General features: G+C 41.0%; 1 protein-coding gene across 4 annotated transcripts in view; it reads right to left on the bottom strand.

Annotated features, from left to right (window-relative positions):
• Positions 1-19,213, bottom strand: part of LOC109036833 (octopamine receptor beta-2R) — a 302,738-nt gene that overhangs the window by 69,832 nt on the left and 213,693 nt on the right. For all 4 annotated transcript variants that reach the window (XM_072299677.1, XM_072299676.1, XM_072299675.1 and 1 more), the window contains 2 exons: positions 13,002-13,700; positions 11,350-11,703 (listed from right to left, as the gene is read on the bottom strand). In XM_072299677.1, coding sequence (XP_072155778.1) covers positions 11,350-11,703; positions 13,002-13,492 — 845 coding nt within the window. In that variant the 5' untranslated portion in view covers positions 13,493-13,700. The remainder of the gene's footprint in view (positions 1-11,349; positions 11,704-13,001; positions 13,701-19,213) is intronic.

Below are 19,213 nucleotides of genomic sequence, written 5' to 3'. Positions count from 1 at the left end.
ATAAGCAAGACGGAGGAGTAGGAGGAGGAGAAGGAGAAGGAGGAGAAGGTGGAGGGTAAGGAGGAGGAGGAGGGGGGAGGGGGAGGTGGAGGAGGAGGAGAATAAGAAACAGAAAAGAGAGATGGAGAAGAAGAATGTGAAAAAGGAGAAAAAGATGAAAAGGAAAGAAAGAGAAGGAGAAAAAAAGAAGTAAAATAAGAATAGAAAAAAATTAAAAAGAGAAAATAGAAGAGAAGAAAGAAGGAGAAGAAAGAAGGAGAAGAAAAGAAGGAGCAGAAATGAGACGAGAAAAAAGAAGGAGAGGAAAAATGAGAGGGAGCCGAAAAATAAGAATGAGAATATGAAAGAGGAACAACAGGAAGATGAGGAAAGCGAAAAGGAAGAATTTATTTGTTTCTTCTTTTCTTCCTACCATCCTTCCTCCTCCGTCTCCTCTTCTTCTTCTTCTTCATATTATTTCTTTGGTGTTTTTTATTCTCTTCTTTAGGTCTAACGCTTTTTCCCGCAAAAGTAAACGAAAATTCGAAAGAGGAATCCTTTGCGGAAAGATGCTGCAATGATACAAATCGTGTGCGTATGGCTCTATAATTTTTCTGGATTTTTTTATATCTTAAACGTTTCCAAAATTAAACTTTTTGACAACGCTGCATCAATTCAGTACGGCTGAACCAAATCTAGAAGTTTGTTGTGGTAATCAAGATGCACATATGTATATTTATCACAGTGGTAACCCTTGATCATAGTTCGAAGCGAGCGGTGCGATTGAGAAAATCAAAACGCCTGCAATTTAGTGTGTATATATGCAACGCGGACATCCTATGAACACGAATAGTTGCATCCAGGCGCTGATACAGCGAGAGCCAAGGAACTTCAATTTTGTTTCCAGTTATGGTTCTGTAGCGGGCATTTTATGCACTTGTGTAGGTATGCTTTGAGCAAAAATGAAAGTGCTCATAATTTTTCAAAGGTCCTTTTACAAAATTTGGTATTCTGAAGTTACTTACTTAGTCTTATGGAAGTAAAATTTGAATATAGCAATAGAATTTTCTTTCGTTTACTTATTCTTTTCCTGTTGAACTTAAATCCTTATTTACTGATCCAGATTAAATATTTTACACTGAAAGTAACTGCTGATAATCTTAATTTTAAGAATCCAAAATTAGTAATACCTTGGAAAGTGCGACTTCAGCAAAAATGACTTTCCTCCCCGAACAATCGCTAATATTTATTCAAGATTATTTATTTAAGGAGAAATTACAATCGCATCTTGTAATAGTCACTAGTGCAGTTGATAAAGACTCATTTCCACACTTGGCGACTCAGGCTGAAAGTTCAATTATATTCGGTTAGTGGACGTACTTATGCAGCGTTCTCTATACCTTGCTCATTTCAGGAGCTGAAATTCAGCTCAACTCTGTCGAAGTTGGTCCGTATGCTCCGCGTCAACTTGGAATCGCCATCAAAAGCTCTTGGTCTGATTAATACTTTTGAGTCAACTTGAAGAGCACCGCCTCTACCCGATTAAGCCTTCTCCCCTTCCCCCTTTTCCTCACCTTATCCCACTCCTTTTAGTTTCAACTTCCGACGTCGCAGTTTACAGCAACCTTTGCAGAAAACGGATACCCTGGGAAACTAAAAGCGCAGTAGCAAAGCTTGTTCACGAAATTCCCTCAGCGACAGTTGGATGATTTCATTTCGTTTTCGGCAGAATACATGAGATTAGCTTGTCATTAAAGTTTAGGAATGACCTATTTTAGCGATTTCTAGTTGCGAAAACTTAACTGAACTTAACTGAAAAAAGAACACAAAAACGGATGACTAAGGGTAAAAAAACAGCAAAACATAGGGACTTTTCGGGGTGATCTCTACCTCCTCCTCAACCAGGAAAAAAATACATAAAAAATTACAATGCAAAATACCTAAACCCCTATTTAGAAGACACTCTTGACTGCACTAAATGGGGGTCAATGCATTTTGATTTTTGTAATTATTTCATATTTTAGTTTTCTGGCCGAGGAAGGGGATGAGACAACCCCGAAACGTCCCACGCTTGATTTTCTGTTTTTTAAGCTTTGGTTACCCTTTTTTGTGTTTTTTAGTTAAACTATTTGGGCTATATTCGTGTATTCGTCTTAACCTAACTGTTAAGTTTATAATTTACATCACTGGAACACAAAACAAAAAATTTGGAGGCAGTTGTCTCATAAAAGAAATTTCAGGCTTTGGATATTCTTGCATCAAACTCTCTAATTGACTCACACACTTTCATTAACGGTGAAGCGAATTATTTTAACACGCTTTAAGCTGACTGTCCAGGCGAGGAGGCTAGGGTATAAAGTCAACAAGTCACTCAGTTAGTCGCGCAAAGTATACAACGCCTTCGTAGAGACCTATTTGACTTTCGCATTAATTAACTCCGACAGGGGCAGGAAGATAGCAAAGAATCCATCAGCTTGCTATTGAATGGAAGGAGGGGAAGACGTTTGATCCTCTAGGAGAATTTTCGCTCTTCCGGAAAATATATCTTTACACAGGAGTTGGAGTCAATTTTAGTAAAGGTTTAATCTAAGGGGAGAGTAAGGAAAAGAGTAAAAGTATTACTTTCCTGCGGAATAAAATGCACATGAATGGAAAAATGGCAGAAAACACTTCAAGTGATGGTTAAATTTTTAATGGAAAAATGGAGGAAAAAACTGTATGTACAGTGTTCGTTATGCAGATGTTGTATTTTTCCTGAAATGCTTCTTGCCCTACCGACTGTGGGCTTCCAATAAAAAGAAGCTTTTGTAATTTAGGTGACATCTAACTCTACCATTCAAAAGTTTTGATGAAAAAAGCTATGCTTGTGATTGATATGTGTTTTTATGTAAGAATGCGTCAGACGAATGGACGAAGACATTTTCAAAAAACATTTTATTCACTTGCGCGTAAAGTTTTTTTTTGATCTGTTTTCATGTGCGGGTCTCCAAAAAGAGGAAATTTATTGAAATACATTTTTATCCGTGGTTTTACGCCGGATATACAATTTTAGTCAAATTAAGAGAATAGACACCTTTTAAACAGTATCTCCTTCTTAGTAGGTGAAATTACATATATGTCAAAATGAAGGAGCGTTTACTTCCGCGTGTAATTTTTCCTCTTTTTCGTTCCTTTTATTCGAGTTCATCTGTTAAGAGTAAATGAAAGGAGCATGACGCAGGATACACAGACAAATTACAAAAATAAGATCCAAAAAAACATGGAAATAAAGAGGCAGAGGAAAAAGGAAGAGGAAGGACTCGTAAAGATAAAGAGAGAAGCAGAGGGGTAAGAAAAAGAGAAGGACATATTGCTGAGACTACAGAAAGAGAGGTCTTGCCGAGTCAGAGTTATTCGGATTGTTTTGCGGTTATAAAAGTTTTTAAATATAGTATGTTTGTGATTCGGGTAGGAATCTATTTGACATTATCAAATATAGAGAAAATTTTTGCTAAAAATATGTGAACTCTTGTTACCTGATAAAAAAAATTGTTGCAAGTATTTGAATCAGTGAGAGCGAAAACACACCAATACGAAAAAATGAAAATATTCAAGACACACACACAACTGCACAATAGGTAAAGAAGTTAGTCTCAGAAAAAGAATTTTGGTGCCGAAAGACGAGTGCTCAAGAACACTTTAAAGGTCCAAGTTAAAACAGATGCGCTAACTTCAATGACCTTTGTGAAACTTGACGGTCTTGAATGGAAATTGAGAATTTTTGAGTTACCAAGTTGGTGTGTTTTCATTCTAACTGATTCATTTATGAGATCATGTTAAAACAGGTAAAAGTTAATCGTCAGTAGTCAAAGCAGTGACTCGCATTAACGGATTTCTTTCTCTACCGTGAAAATTTCTGTAGTATATAGTTTCACAATTCTCGGATCTTTCGATAAGGCAGTCCTTGAGCGAGGGAAGGTACTAAAGAAACATTAACCTGGAAATTTGACAACGCGAATGAAGTCCCTACTTATTCGAAAAACAACCCCAAGTAAATGCATTGTTAATAAAACGTTTCTCTGGCCTCTTCTCTTCAGGCAAACATCCAATTACTTCAGTTCTTTCTCCCGCATTTTTCAGCTCTCATCTTTCGAGTTATTTTAAAGGCAATTTAAACGCCCCCTTCATCCCTCTTCTTAGGCTTCGTCTCATTTCCTCCCCTACCCACATACTCCTCTCTCCGCCCACAGTAATCAAATTTTGTATCAGACATCAACGTGTAACATTGCGAACCATTTAAGGTTTTGAAGATTGAAAGTAAGTTGAGAGGAACAAATTTACATTTGTTTCACTTCACTACCGTCCTTAGTTGTATCGTCTTCCATTTTGTTCCTTTTCAAATTGAAAAACAGTTTCCAGCTTGTACTTTGCAAGGAAAGAACAAAATTTCGACAGAGAAGGTCACTCGTGGGAGGACCATACTGCCGTGCTAAGGAAAAACGCCGTATGAACCTTCAGGCGTTGCCAAATTTCCTTTGATAAAACGCGAATTTCCTGGTAAATTTATGAATATTTTCCTTCCAATTTTTCAGATAGTTTAATTCGCGATTTTACCTAAAGATTTTGAAAATTTAAAGGAAAAATATTCATAACTTTCCTAAAAAACGAACATTTTACCGGAGGAAATTTGGCAACTCTCGAATGTTCATACGGCGTTCTTCCTTAGCACGGCAGCATAGCAGTGGCGTGGCGTGATTTGCGATGTATTGATTGATACGCCATTCAAATTTTTGGAAAGAGATCGATTATATTCGGGCGTTCGCAACGAACGTCATAATCATCGATTCCTTACCATGGATTCAAAAAGGGAAATATCGATAGTCGATTATCTTTCCTCGCCACTAGACCACAATACATCGTCACCCTTCTGGCCAAAGTATCGCAAGCGCCCTGCGACGTTCCAAAATTTCCGCCGCCATTTTATTTTCTTGCAGAGAAATTTTCGGTTGAGTCTGTTTGAAAATTTCACTGAATTTTATTGGCAGCACAAAAAAACTCAGTGAGATTGTCGGACAAATTCGTTAAATACATCTCATACGTCAAATACATCGACTACAATACATCGTCACCCTCCTGGCCAAAGTATCGCAAGCGCCATGCGACGTTCCAAAATTTCCGCCGCCATTTTATTTTCTTACAGAGAAATTTTTGGTTGAGTCTGTTTGAAAATTTCACTGAATTTTATTGGCAGCACAAAAAAACTCAGTGAGATTGTCGGACAAATTCGTTGAATAATTTGTCTGTAAAAAATAAAATTGCTGAAATTTTGAAATTTCGCATGGCGCTTGTGATAATTTAACCGGGAGGTGACGATATATTTCTTTTTGATTAAAACTGCAAGTATGTGATGGACACGATGTCCATTTATGACGTAGGTCAGGAAGCCACGGTATTCGAACGCATCTATTCAATTTTTCGCTGAATGATGGCTTCACGGAGAATGTGAACGGTCAAAACGCGTCCGGAAACTAAAACAATTAACGCACACGAGTGAATATTTTAATTTAAAAAGATGTTTATTGTTTTGACAGATCTGTGTTGGTATTTGCCCTCCACACGTACATTTTTTATCAATTGAATTTTCCCGCTCACATATTAACCAAAGACTTCTCTTGACTTGAGGCATTGCCAAATTTCGTTTGATAAAAAACGAATTCATTGAGGAAGTTTAATGTTTTCTCTTCAAATTCTTCCGTAAATGCTGGCAATTCAATCTAAAATATTTGAAAATGTCAAGGAAAAATATGCACAACTTTCTTCCAAAACACGTGTTCTATCCGGGGAAATTTGGCAAATCGCGGGTTCATACGGCGTTCTTCCTTAGCACGGCAGAATTGATTACTATACAACTTTCTCAAGTTTCACGATGAAACGTTTTTTACTTTATGACGAATTTTTCTTAAGAAATTCGCAAATTTGTTAAATCAGAGACGGTAAGAAATTATATGAAACCAAACACTGATTGTTTGACAAGAAAAAATTCGTATCTACATTTTTTCTCGTACGAAAAAGCGTTATTGGAACGGCGGGTGTTCGTTTCTTTAGTTTCCAGCATTCATCTCTTTCAGTGAAACTGGGTAAGCCGCAAAACTCCCCAGGGCGGAGGAAATAAGATACGTCTCGATGAATGTTTTATTCTATTATTATCGGAGAAATAAAACCTCGCAATAAAGAAATGTAACCGAGGGGATAAGACACCGAGACTGAGTGTTGCTCATTTTTACGAGGAATCCATCAAACAATTTACATGAACTTTGAGTCACCATCGATCGAAGTTTCTTAGTCTACCCTCACTTTGCAACCGAGTGAGACGGGTATTGTTGGTAAATTTGTACACCAATGGCATGGCGTGCTTTGCGATAAATCGATTGATGTGTCCCTTAAACCTATAGAAAAGGATCGATGAACAGGGCGCTCGCGACGAACATCTTAATAAGCAATTCTTCACTACAACTTCTAATGGGGAAATATCGATAATCGATCATTCACACCTCGCCACTGGTTTCACTAGGTTATCACAAAAGGATTATAATTGTATGCATTCCTGCAAATAAATTAAATCGAATCATAGAATTTGCGTGCTTCAAGGTTCATTGTGGATTCACTCGTTGGTACATTGTCTTTTTTAGCATAAATTCGTACATGTATCAACGCTAATTGCATTTTCCACAAACTGATCCATTTCAATTCGCATGTAACATTTGATGAACTAGAGGCATGAGTTATTGACGCAATTCGCAATGAGCCACTAGACAAAGTATAAACTAAACCACCACCCAACATGTTTTCTCTTTAAAATATACTATAAAAAAAACAATATACGTTGTAGGAAGTAATCCCAGCGGAAATTGAAGTTAGATCATGCAAACTATGTCATTTGTATGTTTGCCTTTTCACCAATCCTAACTGTAACAGATATGATGTTTAGGAGTAGTTGATTTTCAGACTTCCCGCGCGTTGCATTTGTTTTTCGCATGAAATGTTAAAAGGCACACATATTGCGCAGTGCTTTCGTTCTTATCCTGTCTGAAGATCTATTTCTGGCGAAAAAATTGAGACCGTTTTATTAGAATATAGAGAAGCCGATATTGTATACAATTTAAATTTTCCCCTTTCTCAAATCTGATAAGGTTTATCATTTTCTCGACTATGAAGTGTTAAAAGAAATATTACTTACGCTTATAACTTTTTTCAATGTTAAAATTCATTATGAAAAATTTATTGAGATCAAAATACGCAGACTACCGACTTCTTATTGATAAAGTGACGTAGCTTGTGCTATACTGACAACCCGTTATCTAGGGTCCATTCAAACCCACGGCTGCCCTTAGATGAAGAGTCATGAATTCACAATGAGAAGTGCTGGCTCATCACTTTCCATTTAAAAGTTCCGTAATTTAATGATGCTGATCAGATTCAATGACATTGATTGGCCAAAATGAACGCTTCCTATCGAGGCATTGATGCCATTTGTTACTCGGGAGGATCATGTGAGATCCGCTTGGATATTCACGATTTTATCCCTTTTAGGGGCCAGAATTTTGCGATGGCTGGATGGGATATTCAGTGGCGAGGCGAGAATGATCGATTATCGATATTTCCCTGTTTGAAGCTAGGGTAAAGAATCGATTATTAAGGAGTTCATTGCGAACACCCTGTTTATCGATCCTTTCCATTGAATTACGAGATGGCAGATTAATCGATGTATTGCAAAGCACGCAACGCCACTGGGGATATTGGCCGGTTGCAGAGATATTATACATAGAAGAAAAAATAAAAAAAATTGTGAATGTATTTATGAAACGCGAAAGGAATCACTGAGAAAAACCGACTTGATTTCAGCAAACATATTCTTAAAAATACCGCCAATAAGACTTTTTCTTGAATTAAGCAGGAAAGATGCTTGAATCAAGAGATAGGGGCTTACATTGACCTGAACTTCTGTAATTCTCGATTGAAGTATAAATATACCTCGCGGCAAATTCAAGTGGTTTGTCCCCCAGTGTTGAATGCGTGCTTCGATTTCCTTCTTTAGTAGACCGGACAAACGCACAAAACATAATTAAATATTTTGCTTTTAAACAACTTAATGACACTTCGAAGAACTTTCGACTGAGAACACGTTAACGACAAAATATAGCGACTTTTCATTTTACTCGAATCCACTGTTTTAAGAATAAAGCGTGGCAAATAAAACAGTGCTGATTTTCTCATATTCTACATCTCAACTTAAGTCTATCATATTTTTGCGAACATATTGCAACGCAGCAAAGAGGATCAACCGTAGTTCTTTGAATGTTGTAAATGAATGATACATCATTCACAGATATCGCAGAGATCTTAGAGGCAAAGGTCGGAAACGAGGCAAAAGTTTCCTTCAAAGAATCAGACTACTCTTACGGAGCGCGCGTTTAGAGAAAGGGTGCTAACTTTTCTTAGGAAGCACGGGCATTCTCGTAAGTTGATCGGCAGAATTTCCTTAAAGAGCTGATGTTGCGTGTGCACCCCACTTCCTTTCAGAGTGAAATTCCAGGTTTTGGCCATCTGTAAGGAAGCAAATAGCACTTCCGATGCCTCGTTTTGATTTCATTTAGCTCTGAATTCCGGGTATAAGTTGCGCTGCTAAAGTCAGTAAAATAGGCTCAGTCAACGAAAGCTCCCAGCGGCATATAATCTATCCATTTTCAACAAATGTTAGGATATACTCGTCTAAAATTTTAGAGTGTTGTTAGAACGCACGATCGGAAAGAGGGTACGGATTTAATCAACACGAATTAATCGAAAAATTGAAAGGAGAATCGATCTACAAACTCGTGAATCAATCGACAAACTCTCGAATCAATCGACGGATCCGTGAATCGATCGACAACGGCGTGAATCGATCGAATCGGTGTCAATGTCGATCGGTTCACGTTTTAAAATTTAGATTAATTTATTCATGTCGATTGAATAGACACAGGTTTTTTAATGATTTGTCGATTGAATCGGTGTCGATTGAATCGGTGTCGATTGATTCATGTCGATCGAATTCACAACCTCCCGATCGGAAATGTGACCACCACCCGGTGTGTCTCCTCGCCGAGGATTCCTCGGACGTCCTGGGCTTTCTTGGCTCCGCGATAAATTATTAATTAGTGACAGCTTAAAACAAGCGTCGTAGATCAGTATTATTAAAAAAAAACGGGGAAATTCCTATGAGCTATGTGCGCTTTCTACTTTTCAAAAATTAAATCCTTAAAAATTACTGAAAGGGTCCGATTTTCTTTTGATCAAACTTAATATTTATGATCGAAACAAACACGAATGTTCAATTTTTATTTTTTTAATTATCAGTCTTCCATTTTTACATTCCCCTGGCGAAATGAGTTTCCAGCCAGCGGCAACATGGAAATGAAGAGGGAAACTTAGAGTATTTTATCACTCACTGCACGAGAGCGGAGCGTGGGCGGGCAGCGGGCATCAATCCTCGTCTTATCTTGTTTCGTGTCCAGTGGCTATCTTTTGCCCATTCAAAACGCTGCATTTGCAATCTCCCCGTTAATATTCAACGAGCATAAAACCCGGGCGTTGATACCTCATCTTAGCCACCGTTCTCATCAGCGTCCATCGCTGCATCGCTCGTGCAACTCCATCGCCAGTCAGCGATTTTCAGAGCCTCCGCTAATACCCAATACGAGCGAGTTCTTTAATTAAAAACGCTGTGCGTTATCAGCGTTATCTCTTTTCTTAATGTGTATCTAACGTCGGTCCATGCTAAAAAATGCTCGCACTTGCGGAGGTGCAATCTCCATGTTTCAGTTTTTGATCTTATATTTTTGAAGTTTCAGAAGTTTACATTGCAACAAAAGGAATATATTTTGCAATGAGGAACTGCTACTTCATTTTAGGAACAACGTCTATACAATTTTTCCCCCTATGCGGATAGATGCTTTTACTTATGGGTCAGTAGTAGTAGTTTCCTATCAAAAACTATATGCCAAATATAAAACAGTTTCATGGAGAAAGTAAACTTCGTAGACGCACGTGGAAGTTGCTTTTGCCCGTTTAAATTGAAACCGGTGAAAGAAAAGGTTTTCTAAGACATAGTAGATCGTAGCGAGTAAGTTACGTGCGTCACAGAGCTGTATTTAGACAATTATAACTTGTGGGAGGAGCGGTTGGAAATGAGTATCTCTTAGCTCTTGCTTAGAAAAAAAGAAGAATTTCGATGTTTTCAAAATTTCTGGGGAAAAATTCCAAAACACGCCCGGATTTTTAGTTCCAAAGATGGTCAAATTTGATCAAAGAATCTGAAAATTTGATAAAATATTCGGTCAAACTGACAAAGAACCCAAAAATTCCGAGAAAAGGTAGAATATAGCTAAAATGGAGAATTTGCATGCAAATTTTTTATTGCTTCATCTGAAAGTGCTTAAAGAGCCGATCGCACAGTATTTTTTAAAAATGTTTTCTAATATGGGAAATAATATAAAAATAGAATTAAAAGTGAGAAAATGCATCGCCTAGTGACATCATCTGGCGGAATTTCTCATTTAAACATATGTAAATTTTAGCAGATTAGATCATTTTGTCATAACTTCTCCAATCATTGTTCAATTCATGAACCAAGGGTATCCTCGTGTTCAGTTCGCTCAGTAGTTTCCACTTAAAGACGAAATTCACCGAAGTTCAGAACTTCAGACACCTGCAAATTCTCCATCGCTACCTCGGAAAAAAGTCGGATAATCCGGAAAAATTAAGAAATGGAAGTTCTATCGAAAAGATTGCAAACTGCGTAAACCCAAGGTAATAAATCCATGAATAAGCGCGGAACGTGCAGTGGCGCCTACAAACCTAAGGGGATACTTCACGCATTGCTCAATGCTTGAAGTATCCCCTTAGGTTTGTAGGCGCCAATGCGCCTCACCCGCCTCAGTGAAACCCCCTTTTACTTCAAAATTCTGCAATTTAGGCACACTTGAACCAGACCACATTGTGCATAAAGTAAAGTAAAGTTCGGAATTTTTGAATTAACTAGGGGGCTGCGCCCCCTGGCCGCTTCGCGCCTCTATTGTGCAGATATCCTGAGATCGTTAAAAGATCATTTAAGAGTTATTAGGGAAAACCCAGTTTGGAGATGGCAGGCAGCATGTGACCGTGCGCGGCGGGAGGGGAGAGGGGAGTGGAGGAGAAACCGGTTTGTGGCATGATTAGCGTTACACCCTCAGCGTTACATTCTCAGCGTGACACCCATAGCGTGACACGGCACCCTTATGATTTTATACTATAGAGTAAGATTCCGGGAAATGACAGCTCTGGTTTTGTGGGTAAAGAAGAAAATGAGTGACTGACCTATAATACATGGTGAGCATAACGACCCCCGGGATCCAGAAGGAGACGGAGGAGGAGATGATGACGTAGTAACTATTGACGACGAAGTTGCAGACGTGGGGGTTCTTGCGGCGGAAGAGCTCGTGCTCGGCGGTGGTGTACCAGCCCATGAAGATGGGCGTGAAGGCGATGAGCGCCGGGAGGACCCAGACGTTGGCCAGCATGAAGCTCACCGTCCGGTGGGTCATGGTGATCGGGTACTGGAGCGGGCGCACGATGGCGTAGTAGCGGTCCACCGAGATGCAGCACAGGTGCAGGATCGAGGCCGTCGAGAAGTACACGTCCAGCGAGTTCCACACGTCGCACATGAAGTACCTGACAAAAAGAAGGAAGCAGGGTAAGTAGAAATGGACGTATTTCTATCAAACAGAACTATGTGCAGAGGAAACGATGGGGTGTGCTCGTTCGTGCTCGGGCCATAAGAATAAATGGGAAATATGAAGCGCCAGTGACGTCAGCGGCAACGACGAGAGAAATGACGATCGGGGCGGACTTCAACTCATAAGCCCTGTCTACGAGGCTCTAGATACATGCCAACGGCTCATACATTATGCACAATGCACAAAGTTCCGTTTGACAGAACGTGAAATTCCGCTTCTCCAATTTTTCAGCAAACGAAACTGTGAGCCAACTAAGTGCGGCACCCATGAGCCGCGGGCATGTATCTAGGGCCTTTTGGACAGGGCTCATGAGTTAAAGACCACCCCGATCGTCGTTTCTCTAGTCGTTGCCGCTGACGTCACTGGCGCTTTATTTTTCCCATTCAGCCTCATGGCTCGAGCACGAACGAGCACATCCCATCTTTCCCTCTGCACATAGTTCTGTTTGATAAAAATATGACTTAGATCAAAGCATATTTGGACGTATTTATGCGAAATGGAACAATGTGCATGCGGCTAGATGGGGTGTGCTATTTAGTTCTCGGGTCATAAGAATGAGTGGGTCTTTAAAAGCGCCAGTGACGTCAGCGGTAAGGACCGGGCGCGACGAAGCGCGACACGAGCGACGACGACTAGGTCTTCAGTCCTTAACTCATGAGCCCTGTCCACAACGCTCTTGTCACATGCCAACGGCTCACAAGTTAGTGCTCAGTTCCTTTTGATTCAATGCCAAATCCCGTTTTTTTATTTTCTCAAAAGGAACTATATCCATTTCTACATTGTTTCTTATGCAGCTTACCGCAAGCACACCCTAGCTTTTCACTTGCACATAGTTTCTTTTAACATAAATACGTCCATTTGGACAAATTTATCCTAAAAGGAATTAGTAGATACGGGTTGGAAACAGTGACGTGGAATGCTTTGCGATGTATCCATTTTATGTATTTTTGTATGTAATTTAATCCAATGGAAAAGGATTACGTAAGTAAGACTTTGAAACTGAGAAAATGTATGCAAAATCAAATTTTTATACGTGCTTTTATAATTTTTGATCAGTGTACCTACTCTCGGAGTTTGAGTTAGTACCACTGGATAATTCGAGTTCATACGTTGGCTGGCATACTTGGGCCTTAAGAGCTACATGACCTCATCAAACCTAACCTTCAAATTTTCGAGTTGTCCAAACTCTCCCTACAAAGGTACTCTAGCAGGATTTGATAAGAGAGGAATTACCCGAACATCCATCGGCCGGTGATCTCGACGCTGGCGTTGAAGGTCATGGCGCAGAGGGCGACGAGGAGGTCGGCGAAGGCGAGGCTCACGACGTAGTAGTTGGTGATGATGCGGAGCTTGCGGTGCCGGACGACGGAGATGATGACGAGGGCGTTGCCGAGGACGGCCGCCACGATGATGGTGCCCATGATGATGGCCTTGGTGATGACGAGCGCCATGCTCTGGTGCGCCACCATCTCGGCCACCGCCGTCGGGATCGCCGCCGCCGTCGTCGTCGCCGCCGCCAGCGTCGTCTGCTGGATCGCCATCGCCGTCGTCACCGAGTTGATCGTGACCGAGGTGACGCTGATCGTCACGGAGGTCGATGACCGGAGGAGGGATTGCGTCGTCGCCGCTGCGGCGGATGCGGATACGGATGCTGTTACGGATGCTGATGCGGATACGTTGCTCGGCAAGGTCGCGATCAGCTCGTCCATAATATTCACGATCATCTCATCGGAGCCGTTTGAGGCGCTTCTTGGACAGCTTGAGCACGTCCACCAGCTCCGGCGAGTTGTCCATGTCCATCGCCGCGGTGCTAGCCGACCGTCCGCTCCCTTACCACCGCCGAGATCGCGGTCCTGTCGTCGTTCTCGGGTCCATTCGCTTATCCTCGCCTTCTCGCACCGGAGGTATCACAGGGAGCCACCTCATCGTGACCTGCAAATAAAGAAATAAACACGTGTTCAATACACTTTAGTCTTATGATTAACCCCCACAAATAAGTGCTCGATTGCATTTTTATGGAATCTCGAGAAGGGATCGCGTAAGGAACGAAAGGATGCCCTAAATATTGAACGCCGAGCAGGACATCGTACATGAGATTATGACCAAACAGCTTGTCTGGTATAGTCACGTCCAACGAATGACGGATGACAGATTGCCTCAGAAGGTACTAGATTGGGCTCCTACGAAAAGGAGATGTAGGAGACGTCCAACAAAAGCGTGGATAGGTGGCATTCAAGGTGGAATTAAAATACGCCATTTACCAGATGACCTCTGGATCGATAGACAAGAATGGCGATTAGCGTACGCGGACGCGCTGTAAAAGTGACTTGTATGTATGGTTGGTTGGTAGATACGTTTATTTGGTGCTTTTAACAATTGAGTCATTAACACATTAGAGGAGAGATCAAAATGGTGTAGTACAGAATTTAAAAATTTAAAAAGTAGGTTGGTTGGTTGGTTGGTAGATACGTTTATTTGGTGCTTTCAACGATTGAGCCATTAACACCTTAGAGGAGAGATCAAAATATTGGACAGGATTTAAACATTTAAAAAGTAGGGGTCACAAAATGATAGTACAGATTTAAAAGTTAGGACAAGGAAAGAATACATTAAATTTAGGAGGAAGAGAGAGGTGGAAAAGATTTAGTGTACTCTACAAAAAAGAGATAAAGACGAAGCGTTTCAGGAGACTGACATATAGTTAAAAGTTTAAAAAAAGACTTCAGTGTTAAAAACCTATTTTAAGGGTAGATTTTGGGCGTAGAGAAAAACTAAATGACTTGTGATAAGATCCAAATAATTCGCCTTCGCAGAAGGCGTAAGCGCGTGAACCTGATTAAAATAACTGACCTCGGTGTTCTCAGGCTCTCCAGCGCCACTTATCTAAATTTGCCATGTTTACCACGGTTACGTCGTTGTTTTTGGTACCTTGGTGATAAATTAATTCCCTTCGGTTTTAGGCAAAACAATCAATCATGCATGGTGTGACATTCTCAGCCCCACAATCCGATGTTCCCATACGAAGGGGCTTAACTATATTTCAACGCTACAAAGTTCCCCTCCAAAATAGGGTTTTTACTTCGAGACTGTCGAGAATTTCCGCAATTTTCCTTCTGATCAATGCGAAAATCAGCAAAATCTTGGAAGAAAATGCGATGTCATATTCGTGTCAAACATGTAAATTTTACAACATTTTTCGTTGATTTTACAACGTTGAAATGGAGTTACGTCTGTTCGTTGGGGAACGACAAATTGGCCACTAATGCAAATTTACGTCGTCGGTTTCCCCTCAATTTGTTCGAGCGGTTGAAACTGCCCCTATACATCGAGCCAATTACAAACCGAGGATGCTAAATTTCCGGAAAAATTCCGGACAAACCAGAATCGTCACTACAAACGATGTGCTCGACGCAGCGATATTCGAGAGCGATCTTCAACCGCGCGCAGGGAGGCCTCGATTCGCATTTTCGTTTGACATGTGAGCTCACCGGTTAAATTAACACAAACCAGCGCAAAAATCAAAGAGGGCGAAATTTCGAGCACCCCCCCCCCCCCCCTCCGAAGCGGAAGCACGCCGGGGAATGCCGACCCTCCGATCCGCACAAATCAGGATCCGCAATTCGAATTCAATTTATTCAGCGCAACGGCGAGGCGTGATGGATCGATTATCGATATTCCCCCATTTGAAGCTTTGGTAAAGAATCGATTATCAAGGTATACCCTGTTTTTCGATCCTTTTCCACGGGTTTAAATGGGAGAACAATCGATAAATCGCAAAGGACGAGGCGCCGCGGGAAGCCGGGATTCGCGGATTTGAGCGGCATGCGGCAGCGGCACGAATAATTCTATCAAGAGCTTATCTCATTGCCTATTTTTCAATTGGATCCGAGCTTTTTGAGGCGCCCGTAAATGCCACTCACGAGTGAAATACAATTTTCATTTGTTATCGTCCTCACAAAGGCGCTCGCCCCCCTTCCGTGCCCCCCGTGCCCCCACCTTCCGCGCCACATCAAGCGGCACAGCGGCCGCGGCTCGAGGGCTGCGAAGGAGCCCGCGCACCTTTGCCGGATTGGGCCATGAAATGCGATTTTTTACTTTGAAATACAGGGTGTCGCGGCTTTAACCAGCGGGATTTTCGGGAGCGATTCTTCAGATAAAAATAAGATTGTTTTTTTCTCGTAAACGTGGGTCCTGAAGTTGAGCTCTGCTAAACCGTAGCTCTTCAAAGTTTGAAAAAAACCCGTTTTTTCGAATTTAAGGCACAGCATTGGGTCGAATTTCATGAAAATTTGTAGCTAGTGACAATTTTTTGTGCCAAATGCTTTGCGGTGAAAATATCATGTTAATTTAGTTTTTAGGAAGGTTTTTGGGAGTCATCGACTTAAAATGTGCTAAATTTTATAATTATTTTTAGTTCAATTTTAGCCCCCCCCCCCCTCCCCCCAGAAACCTCTTAAAATCTGAACCAACATCATTTATCATCGAAATATACACATGACTACAAGGCAAAGCCTTGGGTGGAATTTCATGAAAATTTGTTGCCAGGAAAATTTTGTTGTGTCAATGGCTTCGTGGTGGAAATATTGTGTTAATTAAGTTTTTAGGAAGTTTTTGGGAGTCATCGACTAAAAATGTGCTAAATATAATAATTACTTTTATTTAAATTTTAGTCACCACCCTCCATCCCCCAGAAAACTTTTAAAAACTGAACTAACATCATTTATCATCGAAAATTACTCCTGACTACAAATTTTTATGACGCTCAATTGACACAAAACTGTGCACAGATTTCATAAAAGCGAAGATTGTTTTAAACTTTGTTGGGCTGCAGCCTCTCGAGTTTTAACTTAGGGACGTACGTTCGAAGGCAAATACGGTCTAATCGTTGCCTATGTAGGCAACGGTCTAATTTTTACCTGAAGAATCGCCTCTTAAAATTCCACTTGTCAAACCTGAGACACCCTGCATGTAGACAACTGCCCTAGTTTTTGGCAAAATATGGCAACTGTAGGTTGGCTGCCAAGCTGAGCCAGTGAATTAGCCTGATTTGTGATGGGATTAATGGCCGGTACCCCTCCCTGTGTTGTCGCATTAGTTAAAGAATCGAAATAATTTAATTTGGGCGCAATTGATCGTATTCGATAGTGGTTCGATCTATCGTTTGTTTCAAAACAATAGCATATCACATCAGACAAAAATTGTAAGATCTCAATTAAAAAAGCTGAAAAAAGGCCTAACAATTTCTTCTCTCATCTCATAGGAATAAAAAATCAATCACGAAAACCCGCCCCCACATGATTACTCGATTGACTTTTGAGTCGATGTTTATAAATGTTGAGTCAATCGATATCAATACTATCTCAGCGATGGTCTGCCTATTTGATGTATTGAATACGATCCATGGGGTTGTATTTGACTATACTTGGCTTCCACAGCATCCAAAACGATAGCCCTATTTTTCCGAAATCCGGAGATTTCATTGACACATGGCTAATACGGAACCTTGAAATTACGAAAGCCTCCCCTGTCATTTTTGGTTTCGGTGAAAAGCTAGTTACGGCATGTCATTTAATACGGCTAGTTTTTATTTTTCTTTCGATTCACGTCGATCGAATACATACCCTCTCGTTGCATGCAGACCACCTATCATACCCTTCTTTTTCTAACCGAACAATTCGCCTTCTTCTGCGTCTGCAGCAATTGTTGTTGCGAACATGTTGTGCGTGCTGATCTTAGATATTACATACTCGAATCTCTGAAGGCGTTTTATGTGCGCAAGTAGCGCAGTCTGTCGGAGAACGAACGAAGTAGGGATTAAGCAATTCATCCAATCTCTTTTCTGTTGTTCTCCAACAGGGTGCTCTACTTTCGCACATTAAACGCCTTCAGAGTGTCAAGTATGTAATGATCTGAGATCAGCACGCGCAACACATTTGCAACAACAATTGCTGCGGACGCAGCTGAAGGCGAATTGAAGACAACCATAAAATACACACTGAAAAACATGCAGCACACATGCTAGCTCTTTGGTGAATATGAATATTGTTACCTATAGAGAGTTGTATTTTACGGTCTTTTTATGGGGGATTCTTGGAAAACTTTTCAACATAAACTAAAACATGAACTCCGCCACTGTAAGGTTTGGGTTCCTTCGTGCTCCATTTCTTATATTAACCGAACTCATGAGATATTTGGACGTATTTCTGCCAAACGGAACCATGTGCATGCAGACATGAGCCATGAGACCCATAAGAATATATGTATAACAGGGCTCTCGTCATACTGCACATAGCTCCGTAAGGCAGAAAAACATCCATATTTCCTCTCGGTGCATCCATATTTCGCCTACGACTTGAGTCCGACCGTAAATTCAAATCCTCCATCCACCGTCAAAAGCATACACAAGACCTTGGATATCACTCAATATCGAGAAAAAAGCATGGCGCAAAAACAAAAGTTGGGTTGCCCTCTCAATCAATTACGGCAGGAGCTCCACATACATCTGTCAGCCTCGTGACAGCCCCGAAGCCGGTGCCCCAATAAGATACTCCTTTTAAGTCACTCCTGATCGAGAGAGCCCACATCCAACTCGGGACCAAAACAAATAAGTGTTGCCAAATGAGACCCGAAATTCTCGCCGCTCTCACGAGAGACCCGCGGCTTTTCGGCGCGGCGAAAGGCCGGTGTCGCGCGGGCAATTTCAAGAGCACGAGAGAGCAAAGTTTTGAATCTTATCGCGATGAACCCGGCGGGAAAAACAGAGAAGAAATGAAGGTGGGACGAACTTGAGACATTCGCGGCAGATGCCGCATACGTCCCAACTTCCGTATATTAAAAAGTTACCGGGAGGAACATCAATATATCTGTCAAATGGGCCCCGTGAAGCAGGGTCGGAAATAGAGACGTATACACCCGGGTTTGTGTACCGGGGCCTTGAGAGAACTTTCGGGCATTCTTCTCGCTTCTTTTTTGGCCGAGTTAACTTTTACTCGAGCGCGCGGAGGCGGAGTCTCGATGAAAATATCTCGCCTTCATTCGAGGAAATTGGAGCTCCTGTTCGATAGGAAATTCAATTTTAGTTTTTCACGACCCTCGTAGTTTCACACGGAGACGGCGAAAGAAAGTATGAGCAGCAGCTGGCAAGTTTGTTGAGGTAGAGCAGGGCAAGTGATAAAATCAGCATAACCTAGGCGTGCTACACCAACATCACCTTTGAATTGTTTCGCAAAAAATTACGCTGTTCAAATTGATTGTTCTTATACGATGATTATTTTTAATTTGTACGCAAATTTGCGTAATATAGCATTATTCACTGAATGGACAAACTTGCGCCTGAGGAAAACCATCCATAGATCAGTTCAGAATGATTATTGTAGAATATTGTACGTAGATTAAATTGTGAAACAGATTTTCTGGAAGCACCAGTGCGGTACGGTGCCAGTGGC

The sequence above is a fragment of the Bemisia tabaci genome, chromosome 4 (genome assembly GCF_918797505.1).
Source record: "Bemisia tabaci chromosome 4, PGI_BMITA_v3".
Classification (NCBI taxonomy): Eukaryota; Metazoa; Arthropoda; class Insecta; order Hemiptera; family Aleyrodidae; genus Bemisia; species Bemisia tabaci.
This window is presented reverse-complemented; position numbering and strand designations above follow the sequence as displayed.